General features: G+C 36.9%; 1 protein-coding gene across 1 annotated transcript; it reads left to right on the top strand.

The window, feature by feature from the left end:
• The first annotated feature begins 13 nt into the window (after positions 1–13).
• On the top strand, positions 14–27,471 carry LOC117339239 (GPI transamidase component PIG-S-like). Its single transcript, XM_033900714.1, has 16 exons — positions 14–45; positions 5,690–5,835; positions 6,896–6,992; positions 7,548–7,646; positions 8,053–8,196; positions 8,470–8,585; positions 8,756–8,876; positions 17,828–17,889; positions 18,087–18,201; positions 18,548–18,637; positions 21,300–21,475; positions 22,630–22,683; positions 23,027–23,155; positions 23,954–24,056; positions 24,254–24,311; positions 24,450–27,471. The coding sequence occupies exons 1-16, from the start codon at positions 27–29 to the stop codon at positions 24,556–24,558; spliced, it is 1,638 nt and encodes a 545-aa protein (XP_033756605.1). The 5' UTR covers positions 14–26; the 3' UTR covers positions 24,559–27,471.
• The last annotated feature ends 401 nt before the right edge of the window (positions 27,472–27,872 follow it).

Below are 27,872 nucleotides of genomic sequence, written 5' to 3'. Positions count from 1 at the left end.
GTCACTGTTTACTTCTTACCGGCGACATGCCGAACAAACAGGAAGGTAAGTTTTATCTTCAACAAAATGATATATATGCATTCATAAGGCACATTATATCCTGTTTTCATATCCTGATAAATTAAACGAGCCATATTTGTGCAAGTATTCAACGACCCCGCCGTCATATATGCGTCAACTGTAATAACACAGGGCCATGACGTGGTCCGTTGACCCAAAGAATGAATATTTTCACTCCAGAGTCCGGCCCAACACTTATGAATCATTGTCTTTTGTAATTCAAGCTTTTTAAAGTTCGATTACCATTATGATCACAAATGAAGTCTAATTCTTGCCATCTATGATCATGATTCGTTTTAAAGAATATTGGTCATCAGACTGTGTCGAGCCCCAGGGAGGCTGTGATTGATGATGTTGATTGATTGATTGATGATTGGGTCTTACTGTTCCAGACTCCTCTTATAACCGAACCTAGAACACACTCTATGATTTAAAAGACGTTACTGACTGGTTGGGCTTATGCTAATTTATCGCTATTGGTTGGTTGCTGGTACTGTAGATTCCTCCGCTTGTTTCGGAGCACCCAGTTTCCGGATAATAGGGTTTGATCGGAGGTATTAGCCTCATCTGTCAATACTTTTGATATATTATCTTGATTACATATCAAGTGTATTGACAGACGAGGCTCTTACACATGGCTTGATCTGTGTCGCTGTCAGAAATAGTACCGTTAATGTTGTTATTGTCTTTATAGCTGGGACGAAATCACTGCGACATAAAAGACATATATACATAAATGTGTGTTAAAGTGCATGTGAACAATTCCCGTCACAAGTGTCTGACAGCTACAGTTCGGTTAGGTGCCAGTAGAAAGACTGTATTTATTTATCCAACGGGTTCTACGTCCGCTATTACGGCCTGTCAATACAAGTGTATATAGAAGCTCATGCATCAGTGGAAGATGGGTTATACACAGAACTTATTGTTATGTAGAGACACTATATATATACACTTAACACATTATATACACAGTAACTCATTTCACACTGGGGTAAGACATTGCAGGTTACGGTGTCGATGTTGTTTTGCGTAGGTCCTATACTAACATGTTGATACGGTTCTGTCTGACTCTATGTTGATTATAATTAAATCAGGGTTGCCAACCTGTCAGTAGACCAATGTGGGAGATCTCCCACATTGGGCTCTTCCAATGTGGGAGACTTTTTGACGACGTCGCAGCATCACGGCGTTTTATTATTTGATTAAATGTTGCAGAAAAAATATCAGACATTAACAGATATTTAAGCCATTTATTTAATATATATTCTTGCTTTGAAATCTCCTCCTTTGGAGCAAGCTGATAGTCAATCATTTCCTCAAGTGAATCCTTCTCCTCATCTTTGGTGACATTATAAATACATGTAATCTAGCTGCCAGTTGTAGAACTTAAAGAACTAAATAAGTTTCCAATAGCTTTTGTAAGTTGATTATTAATAGTTTTAATCAATAGTTTAAGGTTAAGATTATAAAATGTTTTGAAGTAATGGATAACTATTTATATCATGTAGGCATTTAAGGTTTTTGGATTTAATTTCTAGTAGATAAAGTATATAGCTGTATGGCTAGGTACCAAAATATCCATGTCAAAGAAGGATCATGCAGGGGGAACTTTGCAATCATTTTGTCCGTCACTGCCATATAGAATTTCCCGATTGTCTTGCAAAAGTAAAATCTGTCAGGAGTTTAATTTCTAGCTGTGGTAATTATATAAATTTTTACCTAAAAAACCAACTCAATGCCAACTGACAAAATGTGGCGTTTTATATCACATACTGCGCTTGATCTGATAGAAAAGTTAGCTTTAAACAACTTGCAATAGGCATGCTCATTTCCGAAAACACTTTTAGAAATCCGGACAGTACCTCCGACTCGGCTCTTCCTTTCCACACTGAATTGAGTGTCTTTCAGTGCATGAGGAGTTAGGAATGACGGGTGTAGTGCAGTCTTAACACTAGTACTATGCATTAGGAGAACCGAGGTATCCGTAATGGTGTCATCAGCATTTGTAGCTACTGAGTCATTGATATTTAGTATGAAATGTGTCGGATTTCTTATGTGTGTGTTGGAGTGTTTTGCAGTGGAGGAGGAAATGTTCTCTATCTTTTGGGATACAGAGTTTACATGTAGGAGAGACAGTATGTGTACAACGTTAAGTGCGGTTGGAGATCCACAGTGTTTTTGACAATTATGTTGATGTCGGCTGCAACCGTTTGGCAGTCTACATAGGTTGTGCTGATCTTTACTCCGAGAATGTTTCTATAAAGTGTCACTGTGTCAAGGAGGTCATTATTAAAACATTTGTATAATGTTGGTGAAAGTTTTGCCCCTTGTCTTATGCCATGTCGTACTATGAATGGATCTTTAAGGTTATCTCTTTATTTGATGTGAGTTGGACATAGCTGTCAAGGGTCGAATGCTGACAATTTTTTAAACTGGAGATCATGAGTTTGAGGACTTTTCTCCAACTGGAGATTGCACACGACAACAGTTTTACTTAACATGGTGCATTCATCAACAAAAAACTAACACAAACTAATTGATTAAAATAATTAATTTAATAACAAGTGAATGCAGATGAGTGATTATAATGTACTGAATAGTGAATGAAATCATATTGACGAGTAAAGAAAACTACGTATGTACTGGCTCTGGTGGTTTTTGTTGTACTTTCACGTGACTTTCCCTGAAGTTTTCAATACAAACTCTGATGGTTTGTAATTCCAGCATTCACAGTCCTGGTTGATTTTGTAAGATAAAATATCACAGATAGACTGTTATCCAGGGAACCCCTTTGGTTCATTTGTATCTTCCTGATTATGCTGATTATTTGCTGTTTGGGATGACAGTCAATCCCTGATAGAATTTTGCAAAGGATGGGAATCTGGCTTTCCCAGAAAACTGATCCACACTTCAGGAAAGTTTCCCCAAAAACTCATCTACTCCCAAGTCCATCGTTTGGAGTTCACTTTCAGGGGAGAGCTGAAGATTAGTGCATTCATTTGTAGTTCCTTGATGAGGTGCCATAGTTCATTAGTTATTCCCATATGGGGGAGTTTGTGCATAAGGCCCTCATGCCAGACTACATCAGAAGCTTTTTCTGCTTCAAGGGTTGCTATGGCTAGTTGGTTTAGCGCTAGTAGCTATATAGGTCCTTACAGAATTTTAACTGCTCAGTTCCAGTGCTTATTGTCATTGATACATCTTATTTCTGTTCTTTTTTCAGCTCTTGTAGGTTTATACAGAATTTTAACTATTCAGTTTCAGTGCTTATTTTCATTGATACATCTTATTTCTGTTCTTTTTTCAGCTCTTGTAGGTTTATACAGAATTTTAACTATTCAGTTTCAGTGCTTATTTTCGTTGATCTGCCTTGTTTTTGTTTTCTGAGGTGGGTAGGGTCTTGATGTTGGCTCCGATTCTCAGCTTGTAGCTGTTAAGGTATAGAGTTCTAATATTGATTTCTAGTTCTATATTCCTTGACTCTAGGACAGCTATATCTGTGTTTTGCATGCTATAGCTGTTTTTCTTGATTCTGTATTATGACCTACAGACTGGTCCATCCAGGTAGGGCTTCTGTGCTGTGTAAACTTTTTCTGTTGATGTTGATATTAAGATTTTTTTATTTTTTTTTTATTTTTCAAAATTTTGATATATTCATACATTAAACATGACATAAGGAACATGAAACACACATCCATCCATTGTCATACCATATCTGATACAAATCAAATCAATAATTGGATAACAAGTGTTAACAACAGTCAAACAAAACATAAAAAGACAAAACAAGAACAAACACAGAAAAACAAGGTAGGATTATTTGTTTTAAATTTTATATTATCAGAACAAAATTAAATATAAAGGAAGGAAGAATAAGTTCAGTGGAAGGAAATATTGAGAAAAATCTTTTTTTTTTTTTTTTTTATAATCAATATTTCCAGCAAGTCTATCCCATTTGGTCCAAACTTTTCTAAACTATTTGAAGGAGTTTTCTCCCTTACCTCTGGCAATAAATGTCTGGGTGAGATACAAATCTTATAAAGATTTTTTTAATGCTATAAAGTCAAGGTTATTCTGAAGATATCTAGATTGATAAATGTAATGTTTGATGGTCAAGAGTATCAGATTATCAACTTTCCTGTCCTTGTCTTGTCCACAAGTGACATTGTTCAGACGATCTGTAGGTTGTGACAGTAAGAGGGGGCTTGCCGCTAGTTTTGGTTCCGCGTTAGGTGCCTTTATCGGTGTTGGTTATATGCGAGGTGCCGTAGTCAGGAGGGGCCGCGGTGGCCGAGTGATTAAGGTGTCCCAACACTTAAATACCAGCCCTCCACCTCTGGGCTGCGAGTTCTAAACCTACATGGGACAGTTGCCAGGTACTGACCATAGGCAGATGGTTTTTCTCCGGGTACTCCGGCTTTCCTCCACCTCCAAAACCTGGCATGTCCTTAAATGACCCTAGCTATTAATAAGACGTTAAACAAAATAAACCAAACCAAACTGTAGTCAGGAGTGGTAGAGGTGGCATTCCATGTCACTATAATGAATTATTCTAATCAAAACTACTTAAAAAAGCGGGTCCTCCTAAAGACATGAATGGACCTGAATTTGGACCTAAATGTGTTTTGAAGTTGATAGGGTGTTATTACATATTAAAAGACCATTTTTATTGTAAAAAAAATATTTTAAAGATGTATTTTATAGCTCAATAAACAGGTCTCTAATCAAACCGATGTACACAACAGACCGGAACGGGATCATTTCTGTGTTATAGCTATATTTGTATAATATTTTACTGTCATATTTATTAATATTTCAATTTCAGATCTGTTTGTCTGTGTAGTGATATGATGATTTAAATGTTCATTTCCTTTTAAATGTATAATTCCTTTAGATGTTTTGTGTACTATATAGTTTTATATATAAATATATATCCTGACACCGATTCTTGCATAAAACACTGAGAATTAACACATTTATAATCAATAAACACCTTTAAAGCCCATTCAGGCTCAGATTCAGGTCCATTCAGGTCTCTTCAGTCTTTAGGAGGACCCAGAAAAAAAATTCTGACTGACAGCTAACTTGGATTTTACAATTGAAGTTTGTTATCTCAATTTCTTAAGAAGTATCGGAAGGTAATTATAAAACTTTATATATAGGTTTCTCTTGAATTGGTCACTACATTGTATATAGTTGTGATAAAACAAAATGGCCGACAGGTAGCCATCTTTGATTTTGAGAGTGGAAATTTGTTATCAATGTATATCTTAAAAAAAAAAAATTCAATCTTTTTTATTTGACTTTATATAAAGATTACCATTGTTATCAAATGATTAAGAGGAGGGAAAAGTGGAAAAAAGATACGTCTTTCATAGAAGCAATAAAGATCATTCAATGGTGGACAACTGGACGCCAAGATCCGATCCCTCAAGGACCCCTTGTTTTGAATTGTTGTTTTTCCCTAGTTGGTTGTAGAACAGTTATGTACAAATGTACCTGAACAGGTTGGAAAATTTCTCAAACAAGAAGATGCTTTGGAACTCAGCTCCTTGGTTGGTCATCAAATACAAGACCTTTAAAAAAACTGTTAGAATATGGCATATATCTGATAAACTGTTTTGTATAGGTACCGATCGGAGGACCCAGATGTATGCAGCCCTTGGGGTAGGGTTTGTGTGTGTTGTGATCGGTGTGCCGCTATGGTGGAAAACAACGGAAGTCTACCGTGTCAGTCTGCCTTACGGAGAAATCGCAGATCTCTCAAATACCCAGGTGAGATAATCATATTAAATGTTATTTAGATAGATTTATTTTATTTAGGTCTGTTGATGATAGTCTGAAGTGTTCTGACTATTTATAGCTATCAGTCATCATCAGGTTCCATCAGTCAGTGGTGCAGAGTCAGAGCCTCAGAGGAAATTCGGACTATACACTATATATACATGTATATAAATAGCTGCTTAGTGGCTCTGTCTGTATCAGTGTTATGACTATCGATCAGCAAGAATATTTTTGGGTCTGTAAAAATTATTGGCCTATTAAAATGATGGGTCAATGAAAATGATGGAACTATTGAAATGATGGGTCTAGAAAAATGATTGGCCTAAAAAAGTGAAGGACCTATTCAAAATGAGGTGCCTATAAAAATAATGAGCCTATTAAAATGATTGGCCTATCAAAAACGATTGGCCTATCAACAATGATTGGCGTATCAAAAACGATTGGCCTATCAACAATGATTGGCCTATCAAAAACGATTGGCCTATCAACAACGATTGGCCTATCAAAAACGATTGGCCTATCAAAAACGATTGGCCTATCAACAATGATTGGCCTGTTGAAATGATGTGCCTATCAAAATAATGGGCCTATTAAAAATAAACATTTACAATATTAACAGCATTGCTCTATTGGTGTCAAACTTTCTGTAATGTGATCTAGCCGCAAGTGAATCTGGACCATGGAGGATGCTAAATTCATTTAGAGGTTACATCATGTATTTGTATAAATAAAAAAAAAATGTTTTGTTTGACTTCTTTAAATAATTATCTGATAGATATTTCAATTGGTGACCATGTTGAATATTTATTTATTCTGGATGATTGAAATATAGACTTCTAAAAAAATTAAGATTGTTTGTCTTAATAAGTTCAATTGTCCAAACAACACTCATCATTTGAAGCATAGGAACTTGGCATGAATTCCCAACTTACTGTCCATATAATATTTATTAAAGCATACATGTAATATGGTCTGTGGTTCAGGAATCCATGCCAAGTCCCTGTGATTTAAACAGAAGTCATTTCTTACCGAGTCTGATTCACCATTATAGTTGAAGTACACGGTGGATGTGGACATCGTCAACGGAGACGAGTCCCTGTCAGAGAATGACATCACACGACTGTCTCGTCTGGTCTCTGATAAACTGGGTAAGTCAAATAAAAACGTCACAGTTTTGTTAGTCCACCATCATCAGTGATGACGAGTCCTCGTCAGAGAATCACATCACACAACTGTCTCGTCTAATTACTGTAAACATGATTATTTTCGTGAGGGGATGATATCATGATTTGAATATGTAAACTATACGTGTAGGGTTAATTTTCGTAATCGATCCACTTTTGCTTGTAGTTCAAGATTATTGAAATTGATATCAAAATAATATGTGTGGGAGAAATTTTCGCGAACAAAAGGAGTCCGCGTAAATTTCCCCCTCGCATAAATTTCAACGTTTACAGTAAACACAAAGTGACAGCATTGTTATCCTAAGTCTGATGAAATACATCACATTGGAGTGTACACCAAATTCTGTTTCGTTTTTCCAGCTGGATCACCAGATAAAAATAATTTCTTTTGTTTTGTATACAAATGGAAACGAAAAAAAACCAAACAAAATTGATAAATCCTGAATTTTTATGTCGGTCTGAAATAATGCATCCATTCTCATTACCTTGTTCAATATTTGTGTAAATTGTTTTTGACAGAGACGAGTGACGCTGAAATAGCACCGTATTACCGGTTGAATGTCCGAGATGCTACAGAAAAAGAGCTGGCCAAGGTCAAGGCTATGACCTCTACATCAGGTAGGTTAAAAATGTCCCTTTAATCAGACACTATCAAATTATAGTATCAAAACACAATTTCTATGATACCTGTGCTGATAGATGAATTACTATTTCCTTATATAAAACAACGGTCTTGATGTTATCATTTGTAATAGAAAGTGTCAAAAGAAAACTTTTTTTAACATTTCAATTGAACCCAAAAATATGTAAGATTTTTTCATCACAACATGAAGAATTATTTTTTAAATGCATTATCCTGGTGTTGAGTTTTCATAATTGTTATTATGACTTATTGAATTTGACATAATGATACTGAAGACTTCAGTGAAGTTTTTATAATATTTACTCCTTGGTTTTAAAATTCATCATTTGATGGTGTTATTAGAGCAGTTTAAGTCACATGACAAATTTTTAACTACTCCAGGTATTGAGGGTCAGTTCTCATCTGGGGCAGATGACATCAACAGATACCAAGTGGTGATCATTCCTAAGTTGTCTCCCTTGTCGTTACGGAAACCATTCCTCAGTCTCGGAAGAACAATACTCGTACAATCTCCAGGATCTACAGGTAAATCAAGTTCGTTGCTTTAACTACACCTCATTCTTGGTAGAACAATAAAAACTTACCTTATTCTCACTAGGACATTAAAACCTTTCCTCATTCTCAGTAGGGCACTATAAATCTTAGAGTGGGTTACCTCCCTTAGTACTATTTCCCTCCACTAGGATGCGCTCATAAATTCTAAGAAAATTTAAGTCCAGGTTGCCACCTAGCCCTGTTGTTGTATTTTTGAATTGAACAAATTAATTAATTTTTTTTATTTTTCTTTCATTTTAACAGATATTCCAACCTTGGCGAGCATGATATCATCAGTAATCCAGGACAGTCTGATAAAGGAGGAATCGCTGAGTAAAACTTTCCATGCTGGCAAAGGTACCGGGAACAGAACTCTCAAGGTATATACTGTTTTTTTTTTAGTTTTTCAAATTAAGACTTATCCTTTTCCTTTTTTTCAAAAATAATTTCTGTTGAGCAAAAATATTGAGGAATATTATTTGTAAATATAAATACGAGGTATATTCCTGTGTGATTATTGTCCATTCATAATTGTTTTCTATGCCTCCAGCCAGAGAAGTCAAGTATGAGGTCAGTGCGGTCAAACCCAGGATATGACGTCGCCTTCACTCTGGTCAATCCTCAGCCAGATATACTTGATGTCCAGTGGGACATAGAACAGGCTGTCAAAGGTAGGTGATAAAAGTTAGTGGGACATAGAACAGGCTGTCAAAGGTAGGTGATAAAAGTTAGTGGGACATAGAACAGGCTGTCAAAGGTAGGTGATAAAAGTTAGTGGGACATAGAACAGGCTGTCAAAGGTAGGTGATAAAAGTTAGTGGGACATAGGACAGGCTGTCAAAGGTAGGTGATAAAAGTTAGTGGGACATAGGACAGGCTGTCAAAGGTAGGTGATAAAAGTTAGTGGGACATAGAACAGGCTGTCAAAGGTAGGTGATAAAAGTTAGTGGGACATAGAACAGGCTGTCAAAGGTAGGTGATAAAAGTTAGTGGGACATAGAACAGGCTGTCAAAGGTAGGTGATAAAAGTTAGTGGGACATAGAACAGGCTGTCAAAGGTAGGTGATAAAAGTTAGTGGGACATAGAACAGGCTGTCAAAGGTAGGTGATAAAAGTTAGTGGGACATAGAACAGGCTGTCAAAGGTAGGTGATAAAAGTTAGTGGGACATAGAACAGGCTGTCAAAGGTAGGTGATAAAAGTTAGTGGGACATAGAACAGGCTGTCAAAGGTAGGTGATAAAAGTTAGTGGGAAATAGAACAGGCTGTCAAAGGTAGGTGATAAAAGTTAGTGGGACATAGAACAGGCTGTCAAAGGTAGGTGATAAAAGTTAGTGGGACATAGAACAGGCTGTCAAAGGTAGGTGATAAAAGTTAGTGGGACGTAGAACAGACTGTCAAAGGTAGGTGATAAAAGTAAGTGGGACATAGGACAGGCTGTCAAAGGTAGGTGATAAAAGTTAGTGGGACATAGAACAGGCTGTCAAAGGTAGGTGATAAAAGTGGGACATAGAACAGGCTGTCAAAGGTAGGTGATAAAAGTTAGTGGGACATAGAACAGGCTGTCAAAGGTAGGTGATAAAAGTTAGTGGGACGTAGAACAGGCTGTCAAAGGTAGGTGATAAAAGTTAGTGGGACATAGAACAGGCTGTCAAAGGTAGGTGATAAAAGTTAGTGGGACATAGAACAGGCTGTCAAAGGTAGGTGATAAAAGTTAGTGGGACATAGAACAGGCTGTCAAAGGTAGGTGATAAAAGTTAGTGGGGACATAGGATAGGCTGTCAAAGGTAGGTGATAAAAGTTAGTGGGACATAGAATAGGCTGTCAAAGGTAGGTGATAAAAGTTAGTGGGACATAGAACAGGCTGTCAAAGGTAGGTGATAAAAGTGGGACATAGAACAGGCTGTCAAAGGTAGGTGATAAATGTTAGTGGGGGACGTAGAACAGGCTGTCAAAGGTAGGTGATAAAAGTTAGTGGGACATAGAACAGGCTGTCAAAGGTAGGTGATAAAAGTGGGACATAGAACAGGCTGTCAAAGGTAGGTGATAAATGTTAGTGGGGGACGTAGAACAGGCTGTCAAAGGTAGGTGATAAAAGTTAGTGGGACATAGAACAGGCTGTCAAAGGTAGGTGATAAAAGTTAGTGGGACATAGAACAGGCTGTCAAAGGTAGGTGATAAAAGTTAGTGGGACATAGGACAGGCTGTCAAAGGTAGGTGATAAAAGTTAGTGGGACATAGAACAGGCTGTCAAAGGTAGGTGATAAACGTTAGTGGGACATAGAACAGGCTGTCAAAGGTAGGTGATAAAAGTTAGTGGGACATAGAACAGGCTGTCAAAGGTAGGTGATAAACGTTAGTGGGACATAGAACAGGCTGTCAAAGGTAGGTGATAAAAGTGGAACATAGAACAGGCTGTCAAAGGTAGGTGATAAAAGTTAGTGGGAAATAGAACAGGCTGTCAAAGGTAGGTGATAAAAGTTAGTGGGACATAGAACAGACTGTCAAAGGTAGGTGATAAAAGTTAGTGGGACATAGAACAGGCTGTCAAAGGTAGGTGATAAAAGTTAGTGGGACGTAGAACAGACTGTCAAAGGTAGGTAATAAAAATTAGTGGGACATAGGACAGGCTGTCAAAGGTAGGTGATAAAAGTTAGTGGGACATAGAACAGGCTGTCAAAGGTAGGTGATAAAAGTGGGACATAGAACAGGCTGTCAAAGGTAGGTGATTAAAATTAGTGGGACATAGAACAGGCTGTCAAAGGTAGGTGATAAAAGTTAGTGGGACGTAGAACAGGCTGTCAAAGGTAGGTGATAAAAGTTAGTGGGACATAGAACAGGCTGTCAAAGGTAGGTGATAAAAGTTAGTGGGACATAGAACAGGCTGTCAAAGGTAGGTGATAAAAGTTAGTGGGACATAGAACAGGCTGTCAAAGGTAGGTGATAAAAGTTAGTGGGGGACATAGGATAGGCTGTCAAAGGTAGGTGATAAAAGTTAGTGGGACATAGAATAGGCTGTCAAAGGTAGGTGATAAAAGTTAGTGGGGGACATAGGATAGGCTGTCAAAGGTAGGTGATAAAAGTTAGTGGGACATAGAACAGGCTGTCAAAGGTAGGTGATAAAAGTTAGTGGGACATAGAACAGGCTGTCAAAGGTAGGTGATAAAAGTTAGTGGGACATTAGAACAGGCTTGTCAAAGGTAGGTGATAAAAGTTAGTGGGACATAGACAGGCTGTCAAAGGTAGGTGATAAAAGTTAGTGGGACATAGAACAGGCTGTCAAAGGTAGGTGATAAAAGTTAGTGGGACATAGAACAGGCTGTCAAAGGTAGGTGATAAAAGTTAGTGGGACATAGAACAGGCTGTCAAAGGTAGGTGATAAAAGTTAGTGGGACATAGAACAGGCTGTCAAAGGTAGGTGATAAAAGTTAGTGGGACATAGAACAGGCTGTCAAAGGTAGGTGATAAAAGTTAGTGGGACATAGAACAGGCTGTCAAAGGTAGGTGATAAAAGTGGGACATAGAATAGGCTGTCAAAGGTAGGTGATAAAAGTTAGTGGGACATAGAACAGGCTGTCAAAGGTAGGTGATAAAAGTTAGTGGGACATAGAACAGGCTGTCAAAGGTAGGTGATAAAAGTTAGTGGGACATAGAATAGGCTGTCAAAGGTAGGTGATAAAAGTTAGTGGGACATAGAACAGGCTGTCAAAGGTAGGTGATAAAAGTGGGACATAGAACAGGCTGTCAAAGGTAGGTGATAAAAGTTAGTGGGACATAGAACAGACTGTCAAAGGTAGGTGATAAAAGTTAGTGGGACATAGAACAGGCTGTCAAAGGTAGGTGATAAAAGTTAGTGGGACATAGGACAGGCTGTCAAAGGTAGGTGATAAAAGTTAGTGGGACAGGCTGTCAAAGGTAGGTGATAAAAGTTAGTGGGACATAGAACAGGCTGTCAAAGGTAGGTGATAAAAGTTAGTGGGACATAGAACAGGCTGTCAAAGGTAGGTGATAAAAGTTAGTGGGACATAGAACAGGCTGTCAAAGGTAGGTGATAAAAGTTAGTGGGACATAGAACAGGCTGTCAAAGGTAGGTGATAAAGTTAGTGGGACATAGAACAGGCTGTCAAAGGTAGGTGATAAAAGTTAGTGGGACATAGAACAGGCTGTCAAAGGTAGGTGATAAAAGTTAGTGGGACATAGAACAGGCTGTCAAAGGTAGGTGATAAAAGTTAGTGGGACATAGAACAGGCTGTCAAAGGTAGGTGATAAAAGTTAGTGGGACATAGGACAGGCTGTCAAAGGTAGGTGATAAAAGTTAGTGGGACATAGAACAGGCTGTCAAAGGTAGGTGATAAAAGTTAGTGGGGACAGGCTGTCAAAGGTAGGTGATAAAAGTTAGTGGGACATAGAACAGGCTGTCAAAGGTAGGTGATAAAAGTTAGTGGGACATAGAACAGACTGTCAAAGGTAGGTGATAAAAGTTAGTGGGACATAGAACAGGCTGTCAAAGGTAGGTGATAAAAGTTAGTGGGACATAGAACAGGCTGTCAAAGGTAGGTGATAAAAGTTAGTGGGACATAGGACAGGCTGTCAAAGGTAGGTGATAAAAGTTAGTGGGACATAGAACAGGCTGTCAAAGGTAGGTGATAAAAGTTAGTGGGACATAGAACAGGCTGTCAAAGGTAGGTGATAAAAGTTAGTGGGACATAGAACAGGCTGTCAAAGGTAGGTGATAAAAGTTAGTGGGACAGTGGGACAGGCTGTCAAAGGTAGGTGATAAAAGTTAGTGGGACATAGAACAGGCTGTCAAAGGTAGGTGATAAAAGTTAGTGGGACATAGAACAGGCTGTCAAAGGTAGGTGATAAAAGTTAGTGGGACATAGAACAGGCTGTCAAAGGTAGGTGATAAAAGTTAGTGGGACATAGAACAGGCTGTCAAAGGTAGGTGATAAAAGTTAGTGGGACATAGAACAGGCTGTCAAAGGTAGGTGATAAAAGTTAGTGGGACATAGAACAGGCTGTCAAAGGTAGGTGATAAAAGTTAGTGGGACATAGAACAGGCTGTCAAAGGTAGGTGATAAAAGTTAGTGGGACATAGAACAGGCTGTCAAAGGTAGGTGATAAAAGTTAGTGGGACATAGAACAGGCTGTCAAAGGTAGGTGATAAAAGTTAGTGGGACATAGAACAGGCTGTCAAAGGTAGGTGATAAAAGTTAGTGGGACATAGAACAGGCTGTCAAAGGTAGGTGATAAAAGTTAGTGGGACATAGAACAGGCTGTCAAAGGTAGGTGATAAAAGTTAGTGGGACATAGAACAGGCTGTCAAAGGTAGGTGATAAAAGTTAGTGGGACATAGAACAGGCTGTCAAAGGTAGGTGATAAAAGTTAGTGGGACATAGAACAGGCTGTCAAAGGTAGGTGATAAAAGTTAGTGGGACATAGAACAGGCTGTCAAAGGTAGGTGATAAAAGTTAGTGGGACATAGAACAGGCTGTCAAAGGTAGGTGATAAAAGTTAGTGGGACATAGAACAGGCTGTCAAAGGTAGGTGATAAAAGTTAGTGGGACATAGAACAGGCTGTCAAAGGTAGGTGATAAAAGTTAGTGGGACATAGAACAGGCTGTCAAAGGTAGGTGATAAAAGTTAGTGGGACATAGAACAGGCTGTCAAAGGTAGGTGATAAAAGTTAGTGGGACATAGAACAGGCTGTCAAAGGTAGGTGATAAAAGTTAGTGGGACATAGAACAGGCTGTCAAAGGTAGGTGATAAAAGTTAGTGGGACATAGAACAGGCTGTCAAAGGTAGGTGATAAAAGTTAGTGGGACATAGAACAGGCTGTCAAAGGTAGGTGATAAAAGTTAGTGGGACATAGAACAGGCTGTCAAAGGTAGGTGATAAAAGTTAGTGGGACATAGAACAGGCTGTCAAAGGTAGGTGATAAAAGTTAGTGGGACATAGAACAGGCTGTCAAAGGTAGGTGATAAAAGTTAGTGGGACATAGAACAGGCTGTCAAAGGTAGGTGATAAAAGTTAGTGGGACATAGAACAGGCTGTCAAAGGTAGGTGATAAAAGTTAGTGGGACATAGGACAGGCTGTCAAAGGTAGGTGATAAAAGTTAGTGGGACATAGAACAGGCTGTCAAAGGTAGGTGATAAAAGTTAGTGGGACAGGCTGTCAAAGGTAGGTGATAAAAGTTAGTGGGACATAGAACAGGCTGTCAAAGGTAGGTGATAAAAGTTAGTGGGACATAGAACAGGCTGTCAAAGGTAGGTGATAAAAGTTAGTGGGACGTAGAACAGGCTGTCAAAGGTAGGTGATAAAAGTTAGTGGGACATAGAACAGGCTGTCAAAGGTAGGTGATAAAAGTTAGTGGGACATAGAACAGGCTGTCAAAGGTAGGTGATAAAAGTTAGTGGGGGACATAGAACAGGCTGTCAAAGGTAGGTGATAAAAGTTAGTGGGACATAGAACAGGCTGTCAAAGGTAGGTGATAAAAGTTAGTGGGACGTAGAACAGGCTGTCAAAGGTAGGTGATAAAAGTTAGTGGGACGTAGAACAGGCTGTCAAAGGTAGGTGATAAAATTTAGTGGGACATAGAACAGGCTGTCAAAGGTAGGTGATAAAAGTTAGTGGGACATAAAACAGGCTGTCAAAGGTAGGTGATAAAAGTTAGTGGGACATAGAACAGGCTGTCAAAGGTAGGTGATAAAAGTTAGTGGGACATAGAACAGGCTGTCAAAGGTAGGTGATAAAAGTGGGACATAGAAAAGGCTGTCAAAGGTAGATGATAAAAGTGGGACATAGAACAGGCTGTCAAAGGTAGATGATAAAAGTGGGACGTAGAACAGACTGTCAAAGGTAGGTGATAAAAGTTAGTGGGACATATAGGACAGGCTGTCAAAGGTAGGTGATAAAAGTCGGACATAGAACAGGCTGTCAAAGGTAGGTGATAAAAGTTAGTGGGACGTAGAACAGGCTGTCAAAGGTAGGTGATAAAAGTTAGTGGGACATAGAACAGGCTGTCAAAGGTAGGTGATAAAAGTTAGTGGGACATAGAACAGGCTGTCAAAGGTAGGTGATAAAAGTTAGTGGGACATAGGACAGGCTGTCAAAGGTAGGTGATAAAAGTTAGTGGGACATAGAACAGACTGTCAAAGGTAGGTGATAAAAGTTAGTGGGACATAGGACAGGCTGTCAAAAGTAGGTGATAAAAGTGGGACATAGAACAGGCTGTCAAAGGTAGGTGATAAAAGTTAGTGGGACATAGAACAGGCTGTCAAAGGTAGGTGATAAAAGTTAGTGGGACATAGAACAGGCTGTCAAAGGTAGGTGATAAAAGTGGGACATAGAACAGGCTGTCAAAGGTAGGTGATAAAAGTTAGTGGGACAGGCTGTCAAAGGTAGGTGATAAAAGTTAGTGGGAAATAGAACAGGCTGTCAAAGGTAGGTGATAAAAGTTAGTGGGACGTAGAACAGGCTGTCAAAGGTAGGTGATAAAAGTTAGTGGGACATAGAACAGGCTGTCAAAGGTAGGTGATAAAAGTTAGTGGGACATAGAACAGGCTGTCAAAGGTAGGTGATAAAAGTTAGTGGGACGTAGAACAGGCTGTCAAAGGTAGGTGATAAAAGTTAGTGGGACATAGAACAGGCTGTCAAAGGTAGGTGATAAAAGTGGGACATAGAATAGGCTGTCAAAGGTAGGTGATAAAAGTTAGTGGGACATAGAAGATGGCTGTCAAAGGTAGGTGATAAAAGTTAGTGGGACGTAGAACAGGCTGCCAAAGGTAGGTGATAAAAGTTAGTGGGACATAGAACAGGCTGTCAAAGGTAGGTGATAAAAGTTAGTGGGGGGCATAGAACAGGCTGTCAAAGGTAGGTGATAAAAGTGGGACATAGAACAGGCTGTCAAAGGTAGGTGATAAAAGTGGGACATAGAACAGGCTGTCAAAGGTAGGTGATAAAAGTTAGTGGGACAGGCTGTCAAAGGTAGGTGATAAAAGTTAGTGGGACATAGAACAGGCTGTCAAAGGTAGGTGATAAAAGTCAGTGGGACGTAGAACAGGCTGTCAAAGGTAGGTGATAAAAGTTAGTGGGACTTAGAACAGGCTGTCAAATGTAGGTGATAAAAGTCAGTGGGACGTAGAACAGGCTGTCAAAGGTAGGTGATAAAAGTTAGTGGGACGTAGAACAGGCTGTCAAAGGTAGGTGATAAAAGTTAGTGGGACATAGAACAGACTGTCAAAGGTAGGTGATAAAAGTTAGTGGGACGTAGAACAGGCTGTCAAAGGTAGGTGATAAAAGTTAGTGGGACAGGCTGTCAAAGGTAGGTGATAAAAGTTAGTGGGACATAGAACAGGCTGTCAAAGGTAGGTGATAAAAGTTAGTGGAATGTAGAACAGGCTGTCAAAGGTAGGTGATAAAAGTTAGTGGGGGACATAGAACAGGCTGTCAAAGGTAGGTGATAAAAGTTAGTGGGGGACATAGAATAGGCTGTCAAAGGTAGGTGATAAAAGTTAGTGGGACGTAGAACAGGCTGTCAAATGTAGGTGATAAAAGTTAGTGGGACATAGGACAGGCTGTCAAAGGAAGGTGATAAAAGTTAGTGGGATGTAGAACAGGCTGTCAAAGGTAGGTGATAAAAGTTAGTGGGACATAGAATAGGCTGTCAAAGGTAGGTGATAAAAGTTAGTGGGACATAGGACAGGCTGTCAAAGGTAGGTGATAAAAGTTAATGGGACATAGAACAGGCTGTCAAAGGTAGGTGATAAAAGTTAGTGGGACAGGCTGTCAAAGGTAGGTGATAAAAGTTAGTGGGATGTAGAACAGGCTGTCAAAGGTAGGTGATAAAAGTTAGTGGGACATAGGACAGGCTGTCAAAGGTAGGTGATAAAAGTGGGACATAGAACAGGCTGTCAAAGGTAGGTGATAAAAGTTAGTGGGACATAGAACAGGCTGTCAAAGGTAGGTGATAAAAGTTAGTGGGGGACATAGAATAGGCTGTCAAAGGTAGGTGATAAAAGTTTGTGGGACATAGAACAGGCTGTCAAAGGTAGGTGATAGAAGTGAACTTCAATATTGTCTATTTAAATATTCAATAGATTATGCCATCACTTGTTGGTCAGCTGGCCTGATGGTAACATGATTTGCTTTCACCAAGGGTTGTAGGTTAATATACTTATTTCTCTGTTGTTGTGAAATGAGTTAAGTTTAAAAAAAAATATTGTTCAGGGTGTTCAAATTGGCTATATATAGATGATCTTACATGAGTGGCTATGTCATATAGAATTTATTAAACAAGTTCAATGATTTGATATGCCATAAGCCTTTAGGCAGAGACCCAATATTGCCTGTAGTATGTTGGGGTGAAGAGCTGCCAAGTTTGTTAAAACGAATGACCTTGATCTACAATTAAGGTCACATGGGGTCAAATAGGCTTAACCCTTTAAACAACCTCTCACTGTAGTAGTAATCATTTGAAGTTTTAAAAAGGTCACCTGGAGAAAGTAGTGCTTCTGATTCAAAGTAAGTCAGGAAATAATAAAAAAAATAATCCATTTTTGAACTTCAGTATTATGGATCACAGTTGGAAGGTATTATAATTACATGTGTTGTGTTGTTTCAGATTACCTTGATCCTTTCCTACAACAGTTGGATAAGTACGCCAAGATCAATGTCAAATCCCAGGTAAGACAGAAATCAGGATTTAATTTTATTGATCCTCATCCAAACAGAACTGATGATATGATTCCAGAACACATGCTTTCTGTGTCCATTCAAGCTTCACTAGTTTTATTTATTTCTTTGAAAAATCAAATTTCAGAAGAAAAAAATTACACCATTGCTCAGTATATCTGGACCCTATTTTTCACTGTATTTTCCAGGTTTTGTATTTCACTGGGTTTCTGAAGAGGATGAAGAGAGACAGTAAAAAAGAGGCTTTTCTCTACACAGCTAAGGACCTTCCTCATGTCATCAACCCACTGGAGGCAAAACTAGGTCAGTTTTCTTCTAAACTAGGTCAGTTTTTTCTAAACTAGGTCAGCTTTTTTTCTTAACTTAGTTGGTTTTTCTTATACACTTTGTCATTTTCCTTATAAACTAGGTCAGTTTCATAAATAGGTAAGTTTTCTTCAAAACAGGTCTGTTTCCATATACACTAGGTCAGTTTCCTTATAAACTAGGTCAGGTACCTCTTAGCGAAAAAAAAACAAGGATACGTGTATAGTGTAAGCTGTAAAGAGAGACAACATTCAGTACATAATGTACTATTATATATAGGTAAGAGTCATAATACCAGATTATTGTTGTATTTGATCTATATTAAAACCTTTTGTTTTATCAGGATCACACACATCAAACAATCCAGCACTAAATTTCCTGGTTTATGTACCGAGTCGGGACCAGCATCCAATCTATATCGTTGACAGTAACGGTGAGTACCTGGTACTTACATCATGCTATTGTCTGGAGTCTGTGATGTCAATTGTGATGTCAATATAATTGTCATGTAACGTCAATATGATTTTCCTGCGATGTCAATATAATTGTCCAGTGATATCAATATAATTGTCTTGTGATGTCAATATAATTGTTCTGTGACATGTCAATATAATTGTTCTGTGATGTCAATATAATTGTCCTGTGATGTCAATATAATTGTCTTGTGATGTCAATATAATTGTCCTGTGATGTCAATATAATTGTCCTGTAATGTCAATATAATTGTCCTGTGATATCAATATAAAATAATGTCCTGTAATGTCAATATAATTGTCCTATGATGTCAATGTAATTGTCCTGTGATGTCAATATAAATGTCCTGTGATGTCAATATAATTGTCCTGTGACATGTCAATATAATTGTCCTGTGATGTCAATATAATTGTCCTGTGATGTCAATAAATATAATTGCCATGTAATGTCAATATAATTGTCATGTGATGTCAATATAATTGTTCTGTGACATGTCAATATAATTGTCCTGTGATGTCAATATAATTGTCATGTGATGTCAATATAATTGTTCTGTGACATGTCAATATAATTGTCCTGTGATGTCAATATAATTGTCTTGTGATGTCAATATAATTGTCCTGTGATGTCAATATAATTGTCCTGTAATGTCAATATAATTGTCCTGTGATATCAATATAAAATAATGTCCTGTAATGTCAATGTAATTGTCCTGTGATGTCAATATAAATGTCCTGTGATGTCAATAAATATAATTGCCATGTAATGTCAATATAATTGTCCTGTGATATCAATATAAAATAATGTCCTGTTATGTCAATATAATTGTCCTATGATGTCAATATAATTGTCCTGTAATGTCAATATAATTGTCCTGTGATATCAATATAAAATAATGTCCTGTAATGTCAATATAATTGTCCTGTGATGTCAATATAATTGTCCTGTGACATGTCAATATAATTGTCCTGTGATATCAATATAATTGTCCTGTGATGTCAATAAATATAATTGCCATGTAATGTCAATATATAGTTGTCATGTGATGTCAATATAATTGTCAAGTAATGTCAGTATAATTGTCCTGTGATGTCAATATAAATGTCCTGTGATGTCAATATAATTGTCCTGTGATGTCAATATAATTGTCCTGTGATATCAATATAATTGTCCTGTGATATCAATATAATTGTCCTGTGATGTCAATATAATTGTCCTGTGATGTCAATATAATTGTCCTGTGATATCAATATAATTGTCCTGTGATGTCAATATAATTGTCCTGTGATATCAATATAATTGTTCTGTGACATGTCAATATAATTGTCCTGTGATGTCAATATAATTGTCCTGTGATATCAATATAAAATAATGTCCTGTAATGTCAATGTAATTGTCCTGTGATGTCAATATAAATGTCCTGTGATGTCAATAAATATAATTGCCATGTAATGTCAATATAATTGTCCTGTGATATCAATATAAAATAATGTCCTGTTATGTCAATATAATTGTCCTATGATGTCAATATAATTGTCCTGTAATGTCAATATAATTGTCCTGTGATATCAATATAAAATAATGTCCTGTAATGTCAATATAATTGTCCTGTGATGTCAATATAATTGTCCTGTGACATGTCAATATAATTGTCCTGTGATATCAATATAATTGTCCTGTGATGTCAATAAATATAATTGCCATGTAATGTCAATATATAGTTGTCATGTGATGTCAATATAATTGTCAAGTAATGTCAGTATAATTGTCCTGTGATGTCAATATAAATGTCCTGTGATGTCAATATAATTGTCCTGTGATGTCAATATAATTGTCCTGTGATATCAATATAATTGTCCTGTGATATCAATATAATTGTCCTGTGATGTCAATATAATTGTCCTGTGATGTCAATATAATTGTCCTGTGATATCAATATAATTGTCCTGTGATGTCAATATAATTGTCCTGTGATATCAATATAATTGTCCTGTGATATCAATATAATTGTCCTGTGATGTCAATATAATTGTCAAGTAATGTCAATATAATTGTCCTGTGATGTCAATATAATTGTCCTGTGATGTCAATATAATTTTCCTGTGATATCAATATAATTGTCTGGTGATGTCAATATAACTGTCCTGTGATGTCAATAAAAATGTCCTGTGATATCAATATAAAATAATGTCCTGTGATGTCAATATAATTTTCCTGTGACATGTCAATATAATTGTCCTGTGATGTCAATATAAATGTCATGTGATGTCATTAATTATCAAACTGAAGCGACAACATGATATTGTTGTCATGTTTGTGTTTGAATGAAAACATATAAAAAAACCCGTAGGTATTGGTCCATGTGAAGAAAGGCAAAACAATAATTATTCAATGAGTTATCACAACAACAACAAAACAAACAAACAAACAAACAAAAAAAACAAATGCTGATACAGTATAAGTGACTTGGCTAGTTTGATTGTGTTACATAATTATTTAAGAAAAAGAAAGTAGAAATATCTTTTTCTTTTTAGAGATTATTATTATTGAATTGATGCTTGATGCTATATTGAATTTGTAGATGGTTACGTGATTTTAAAGTTACACCTTTATTAATACAGGTGTAGAAATTGAGTCCAACTCGTTCCTGAGTCCCCAGTGGGGTGGTATCTACATCCAGAACGTCCCCAGTCCCTCCGATAATGACACTCTGCCTGTTTCCGTGGAGCTTGACATGCGCCGAGCCATGGAAGTTTTTATCTCACATCTTCGCCTTCTTCTTAACTTCCAGTCAGAGGTAACAATGGGCTATCATATCTTTAATATCATAGCCGTAGTTTTGTATTAGCTATGTAAAATGTGTTCAATATTCAGATCAGGCTTTTAGAACCATATTGGTCATGAACACAAAATTTTAATATTCGACACAGTATACCATGGTAGATTTCTAAATATAGAATTGAAGTCAAGTTTGTAAAACTCTACGCGGAAGATGTATATGTACTGCATATTTGGTAATATTTGTGGTGGTTTATTTAATCTGGCTATAAACCCGGTCATTTGACATCAATCAAAAAAAAAAAAAAAAAAAAGAAAGAAAAAATAAAAGATGTTAACAGATATTTACATGTATGGAGGTGTTTTCTGCAGATGTTTACACTGTATATGGTGGTTTTGTGTGAAATCTAAAATCTGTGAGTTCCAACTGGGACAACCACAAAATATTAGCTGTGTTAAATTTAACAAATACACAGTATAGGATATCAATATTCAATATGAGTATTTCTTATCTAACATAGACAGAAAACATTTTAGATTAAAACCTTTCATGGTTTAATTCTTAAAATTCAGATGCTTGCGGCTACCAAGGATCCCTCCCATGAATAAATAGAGGTTACACAACGAGTGGTTGTTGGATATGAAATTTATTTCACACGAGTAAGTTATTTTTTAAAAGTTACAAAAGACACGAGCTTTAGCGAGTGTTTTTTGCAACTTTTAAAAAATAACTTACGAGTGTGAAATAAATTCCATATCCAACAATTTCGAGTCGTGTGACCTGTTTCTACCACAATAATATCGGCTTGAATCAAAAGGAAACGTGGCCAAGTATAATTTCGCGTATGCAAATAAAGTGTACCGGTGACGTCCGGGACCCGGTGATGTGACGTCATTAGATTATTGATGACGTCAATAACAATTGCAGCTTGGGTCAAAGTTCACCGTGTTAGCCAATCAAAATGCGTACAGAGTTTATACCACGTGTGGTATAAACAGATTGTTAATCAACGGCTGTAATGATTAACTGATGGTCTGAGAGTTGAATAACACAGGGTATTGTGGTAGAAAACTGAATATTTCAACAGTGAAACAGAACTGTAATTAATAATGCAATAATTGAAATTATTATCAGTGGTAGATAAGTAGCTATATTACAATTATCAATTTCAGAAAAATGGTGACGCTCTTGTTGCCGATGTAGGCAGTAGGGTCATTTCAAAGTGGGTAAGTCAATATATTTACCTTCAGAAAATGTTGTTGAAATTTGCAAAATGAAATTAAATTGATAACTTTCACTAACACGTTTCCATAATGTCATAGATCATTTGTACAGCAATACGATTGACATAGTACTGTTATCATTTTGTAGTTGAAGTTCAAAAGTTATCAAAAGTCTTTTGTTCTTCAATTTGTACTTTCTTTTTAATCGATAAATTAATTTTGTGGAAAATTGTTTTTTCCTAGAACTTTTATTAAGTAAGTTACTTGATAACAATTTCAATGTTATCTATCACCATTGTAAAGAAAAAAACCATTTGACCTTGACCTATGTGACCTTGTTTGACAGGAACTGGACAGCTGGCTGAGAGGTCGTTGTCTTGAGAACCTAGGGACCTCTATAGCAACCCTTCAGTCCCTGGCTCAGTTACTAGGGGAGATAAGTAACATCGTAATACAGGACGACATCGGGAAACAGGTATAGACTGGCTGGGGTTTACTGTATTACTGACTAATAGGATCTAACATTGGTATGTTCCATGGACAGGGATATCTCGACCCAAGTGTAAGAGTTTGGCCAGTCAGGCATGAGGATTGCCGAGTACTGGCCAGCCAAACTCTTACGCAAGGGTTGAGATATCCTTGTTCGCAGTGTTTTAAAGATCAAGAAGGACTGATGTGTATCCTCAATAAAGCTTGTGTGTATATATCTGATCAAACATGACATTGTCATGCCCTCTGATAATTGTTTCTGTATTGAATTGTTATCCAGAAACATAATGTCTTATTTTTTTTTTTTTTTCCGGGGTTATCGGCCCATAAACAGCCAATGTCATTTTGAGGCAGGGTCTCCTTGTAGTAGTTTGTGACTACTTCGCTGAACAACATGCAGGAGACCCCTTTCATGCCATCCAGAGCAATTAGGGCAAAACATTGATTAGGGCAAATGTGTTGCCCAAGAACACAACCAAGACAGCAAAGACCGGTCTGTTTCTCAGCTTCCTCAGAAACACAAGCCATGGGTTAGCAATAGCTCAGTCGGTTAGTGCCCCGCCCACATAACCTCAAGTGAAGTTCCGAGGTGTTTGACATGACACTCCGTAAATGTGTCAGTCTAGTTGTTGATAATGATGAAACCTTACTGGTAAATTGAGGATATACTCCAGAAAATTGAAGTGTTAACCAAAATAAAAATTGAGTATTCACCTTGAAAGTCAACAGTTTTATTAATTTACTTTCCATAATTGATTTACACCTTTTTGTCATCACTCCATAGGTTCAGGATGCAGTCAACAGCATCCGAGAGAGTCAGCACCACCTACTGGAAGGCAGACTAGAGAAAGCGTTCCTTGAATCTCGCAATGCTATCGTGTGTTCAGGTAGGAAACTGATCAGAGATTCAGTAGTTTCTTCAATAGAAATTATTTTTACTTGACTCTTGTATTCTAACACCACTAATTACCAATAATCTTTGATGTAGCCTAAACATTAAAACATAGATATTTTCTGGTGAAAAATTTGAAAGTTATACATTTGTATAATGATATAATTTTGTTTTTAAATTTTCTTTTCATAGAAAAAGCCTTTTTTGATCCATCTCTACTGGAACTGCTGTATTTTCCTGAAGATCAAAAGTAAGTTTAATCTGACATATATTTTACATTTATTTATTTTTTTGTGTTGATCCATTTCCATTTTACATGGCTATGCAGTTTAATTTAAAAAAGAAAAAAAAAATCTCATGTTTTATATCTACATGATTTTTTTTTCAGATTTGCTATCTACATCCCACTGTTCTTGCCTATAAGCCTGCCAGTGTTAGCCTCGCTGTGGAAAGCCTTTAAATGGATGAGAGAGAACCGAAAACCGAAGACAGACTGACACTGTACACCATTTTCTGTGAAATCATTAATTTTTGTGGGAGTTTATTTTGTCGATTTACTTGGTACTCCACGAATTTATATATCCACCAATCAACACTAATAGTTTTAAAGATTTGACATGAAATTATGAAATCAAGTACACAAAGGAAAACCACAAAATTTTTGTCCCACAAAAATAATTGACTTTACAGTATATGATTAGGATCTGAGGGTTATCAATATTCCAAATACTATCTTCATACATGTAAGATCTTAAATGAGTGTTCATGACATATGAGATTTTATGAAACCAGTTCTAGTTTTATTTTTCGAGCCTTGGGGAGCAAAAAATAAAAACTTTGCAACAAGTTTCGTAAAAACTCCTAAGAAATAAACATAAATTTAGATACTTTTTATCACATAACTCTGCAGTAAACCTAAATTTTTGCGGATTTAACATCAAAATGTGGTGAAGGCAGCCATTTTGTTGCACCATCTTTAATTCATGATATCAAATCATTGTCCATATTATGAAGTCACAATTGATTTCTGACTGGCACAGCTCCTGAAAAAAGCCCCTGTGTATATATTACCCTTTAGACATATGCAAAAATATCACATAGGTAATTTCACCGGACAACATATGAAATAAAATGCAATTTCACAGCAAACATACAAAAACAGTGATGTTGAGTCTAGTAAGGCCATCCCAATGACCTTATTTGCTGACTTGAAGTCAGGAATTGATCAAAAAAGTATATAGCAAGAACATTTCAAGACTGTTGTAGATTAATTAAACTACAATAATAATGTTGTATGTCTAGTCAGTGAGATTTGACAGTCGGCAATATTTGTGCTGTACAACATTGGATTTCCAATGCCAGGGATATGTGCATTTTTGTTAAAATGTTAAAACCATCCAGTATACATGTATTTGATATGAGAAATGTTATAACCATCCATTATACATGTATTTGGTATGAGAGATGTATCAAAAGATGCTGTACCTTGGAGAGTAAGAGGTTTGGTTGTAAAGATAAGCCCAGCTGTAGTTAAGTAGGACTATTCCAGTAAAATAAATACTCAGGTTATTAAGAAAATATGGCTCGTTGTATGATACAGATGATACAAATCTTCGAATGGTTCTTGTTTCACAAACTTGTTTCTGTTGAGTAGATATTTTACTGGATTAGCACTAAGCGTGCATGTAGAAAATTGGTGTTATTTTTGGAAATAGATTCTGTGTCAGGAAGTGAGATAAGATGTACAGCTGTATGATAATTTGAAATGTATGAATGGTAATTGAGAAATCAGGAGAGAGAGAGAGAACATTCCATCATTCAGAGATTTCACTCCTGTTTTATCGGTTCAAGATTTCTCTGTCACCCCTAGGGTGTGATTTCTCTGTCACCCATAGGGTGTGATTTCTCTGTCACCCATAGGGTGTGATTTCTGTCACCATCTAGGTTGTGATTTCTCTGTCACCCATAGGGTGTTATTTCTCTGTCACCCAAAGAACGTAATTTCTCTGTCACCCCTAGAGTGTGATTTCTCTGTCACCCAAGAGGGTGTGATTTCTCTGTCAGCCTCTTGAGTGTGATTTCTGTCAAACTAAGTCCTAGGGTGTGATTTTTAAGTCAGTCCCATGTGTTTGATTTCTCTGTCAGTCCCTAGGGTGTGATTTCTATACCAACAACTACCAAGGGTACGAGATATCATTTTATGTCAACAATACAATGACGTCATAGCAACAATTCAGTCACGTAAGTCTGATATTTGTAATTTTGTTTATGTATTTGAAGAACTCACCCCTGTGAAAATTAGGATAGCATGATAGAAGGAAAATCATCCTCTTGCTTTAGAATGTCACAGAGAACTCTCCGACACTTAAACTAAAGTGATATTCTCGATTGTCTAACCCTCGACTGAGTCTCGAGTTATACCGTAATAGACAACCAAGAATATTGCCCCTCGGGTTGGAGATTTCTCTGTCAAAGTAGGGGAGATTCTTATAAGTGATAATAATAATATTTGCATGTATATGTCCATGTAAAATCATTCACTTATTGTGTTATTGTACTGTTTGTCATTGAACTACTGCCAGACTTTTGTGCATTCCTTCTGCACAGAAAAAAACAACCCACATATAGTAGTCCTGTCGTAGTATCACAGAATGTACATTCAGTACAGTAAAAATCCTCTACTGTTTAATTGTTAAAAGAAATGTTGAAAAAACGTAGATCTGTCTGTAGTAGGATCAGTTTGATGTTTCACTATAAACATATCTGTACTGGATCACACTATTTAGTTTACTTAGCCCAGTTAGGAATTATCACCTTGTCACAATGGTCATGTTGTCTGAAATTTTGAAAAAGCTTCTTCTTAAGACCCAGATAAGTCAGAATAATAAGGTGCTTTACCAAAATTGTAAATTTCATTACCCTGGGCTCTTACATTCCCCCCTATGGGAAGGGGTTAACTTTATTATTATATTTTTATAGAGAAATCACATTTTTGTGCTGGATTTGTTTAAATACCATTTGAAATAATGCAATCTTGGTTAGAATTGACAGTTTGGTGGTATGTACATATAAGCCCTGACTAAACCCCTATGGGCTGATTGGCAGGGCCAATAAGGGTCAAATTGACTAAAATATTTCTGAACTCAGGTGACCAGTAAGGCCCATGGGCCTCTTCAGTCTTGTATTAAAAATATGTCAATTTTGAAAATCAGTGACTTATCCTCGACTGATAAAAATCAATATGGAGTTGAATTGGTAGTAGTCTTGCTTGAGATTTTCCTGTTAGTTCTGAATAAAAAGAAAGAGAAAACTTGGATAGTGCTCTACATATTATAGACACATTGTTTTTTTACAAGTGTGATATTTTCCTCATCAAATGTAATTTATTAAATTAAATGACTAGGAAAATATTAATTCTTAATGTGTATTTTTATGTTTTATTTAATATTTGTATTAAAATGTGGAGAAAATAAATGTGTCATCTTTTGTTATAGCCTCTCTGGACAGCAAGGAGGAAGGGATTATTAGAAGTAATAGTTTATGTAAAATTACACTGGATAGTGAGAAAACTGTCTATTGGAGACAAAAATTTACTGAGGGCTATTTCATTAAAACATCTACCTGACCCCAGGACTCCAGAATGAATTGCTTCTGTCCACGGTTTTGTTTCGTACCTCTTACTTCTATTACATATAAAGAAAATCATCCCAAGAAATTCTATCGGCGATACCTCTAAACAAAAACTGGAGTCCTGGGGGTGGGGTAGATATTTTACTGGAATAGCCCTGAAAGTAACACAGCTCGTGGACAA

This window comes from Pecten maximus, chromosome 12 (genome assembly GCF_902652985.1).
Source record: "Pecten maximus chromosome 12, xPecMax1.1, whole genome shotgun sequence".
Lineage (NCBI taxonomy): Eukaryota > Metazoa > Mollusca > Bivalvia > Pectinida > Pectinidae > Pecten > Pecten maximus.
The sequence above is the reverse complement of the archived record's forward strand: the minus strand, read 5'-3'. Positions and strand labels throughout refer to the sequence as shown.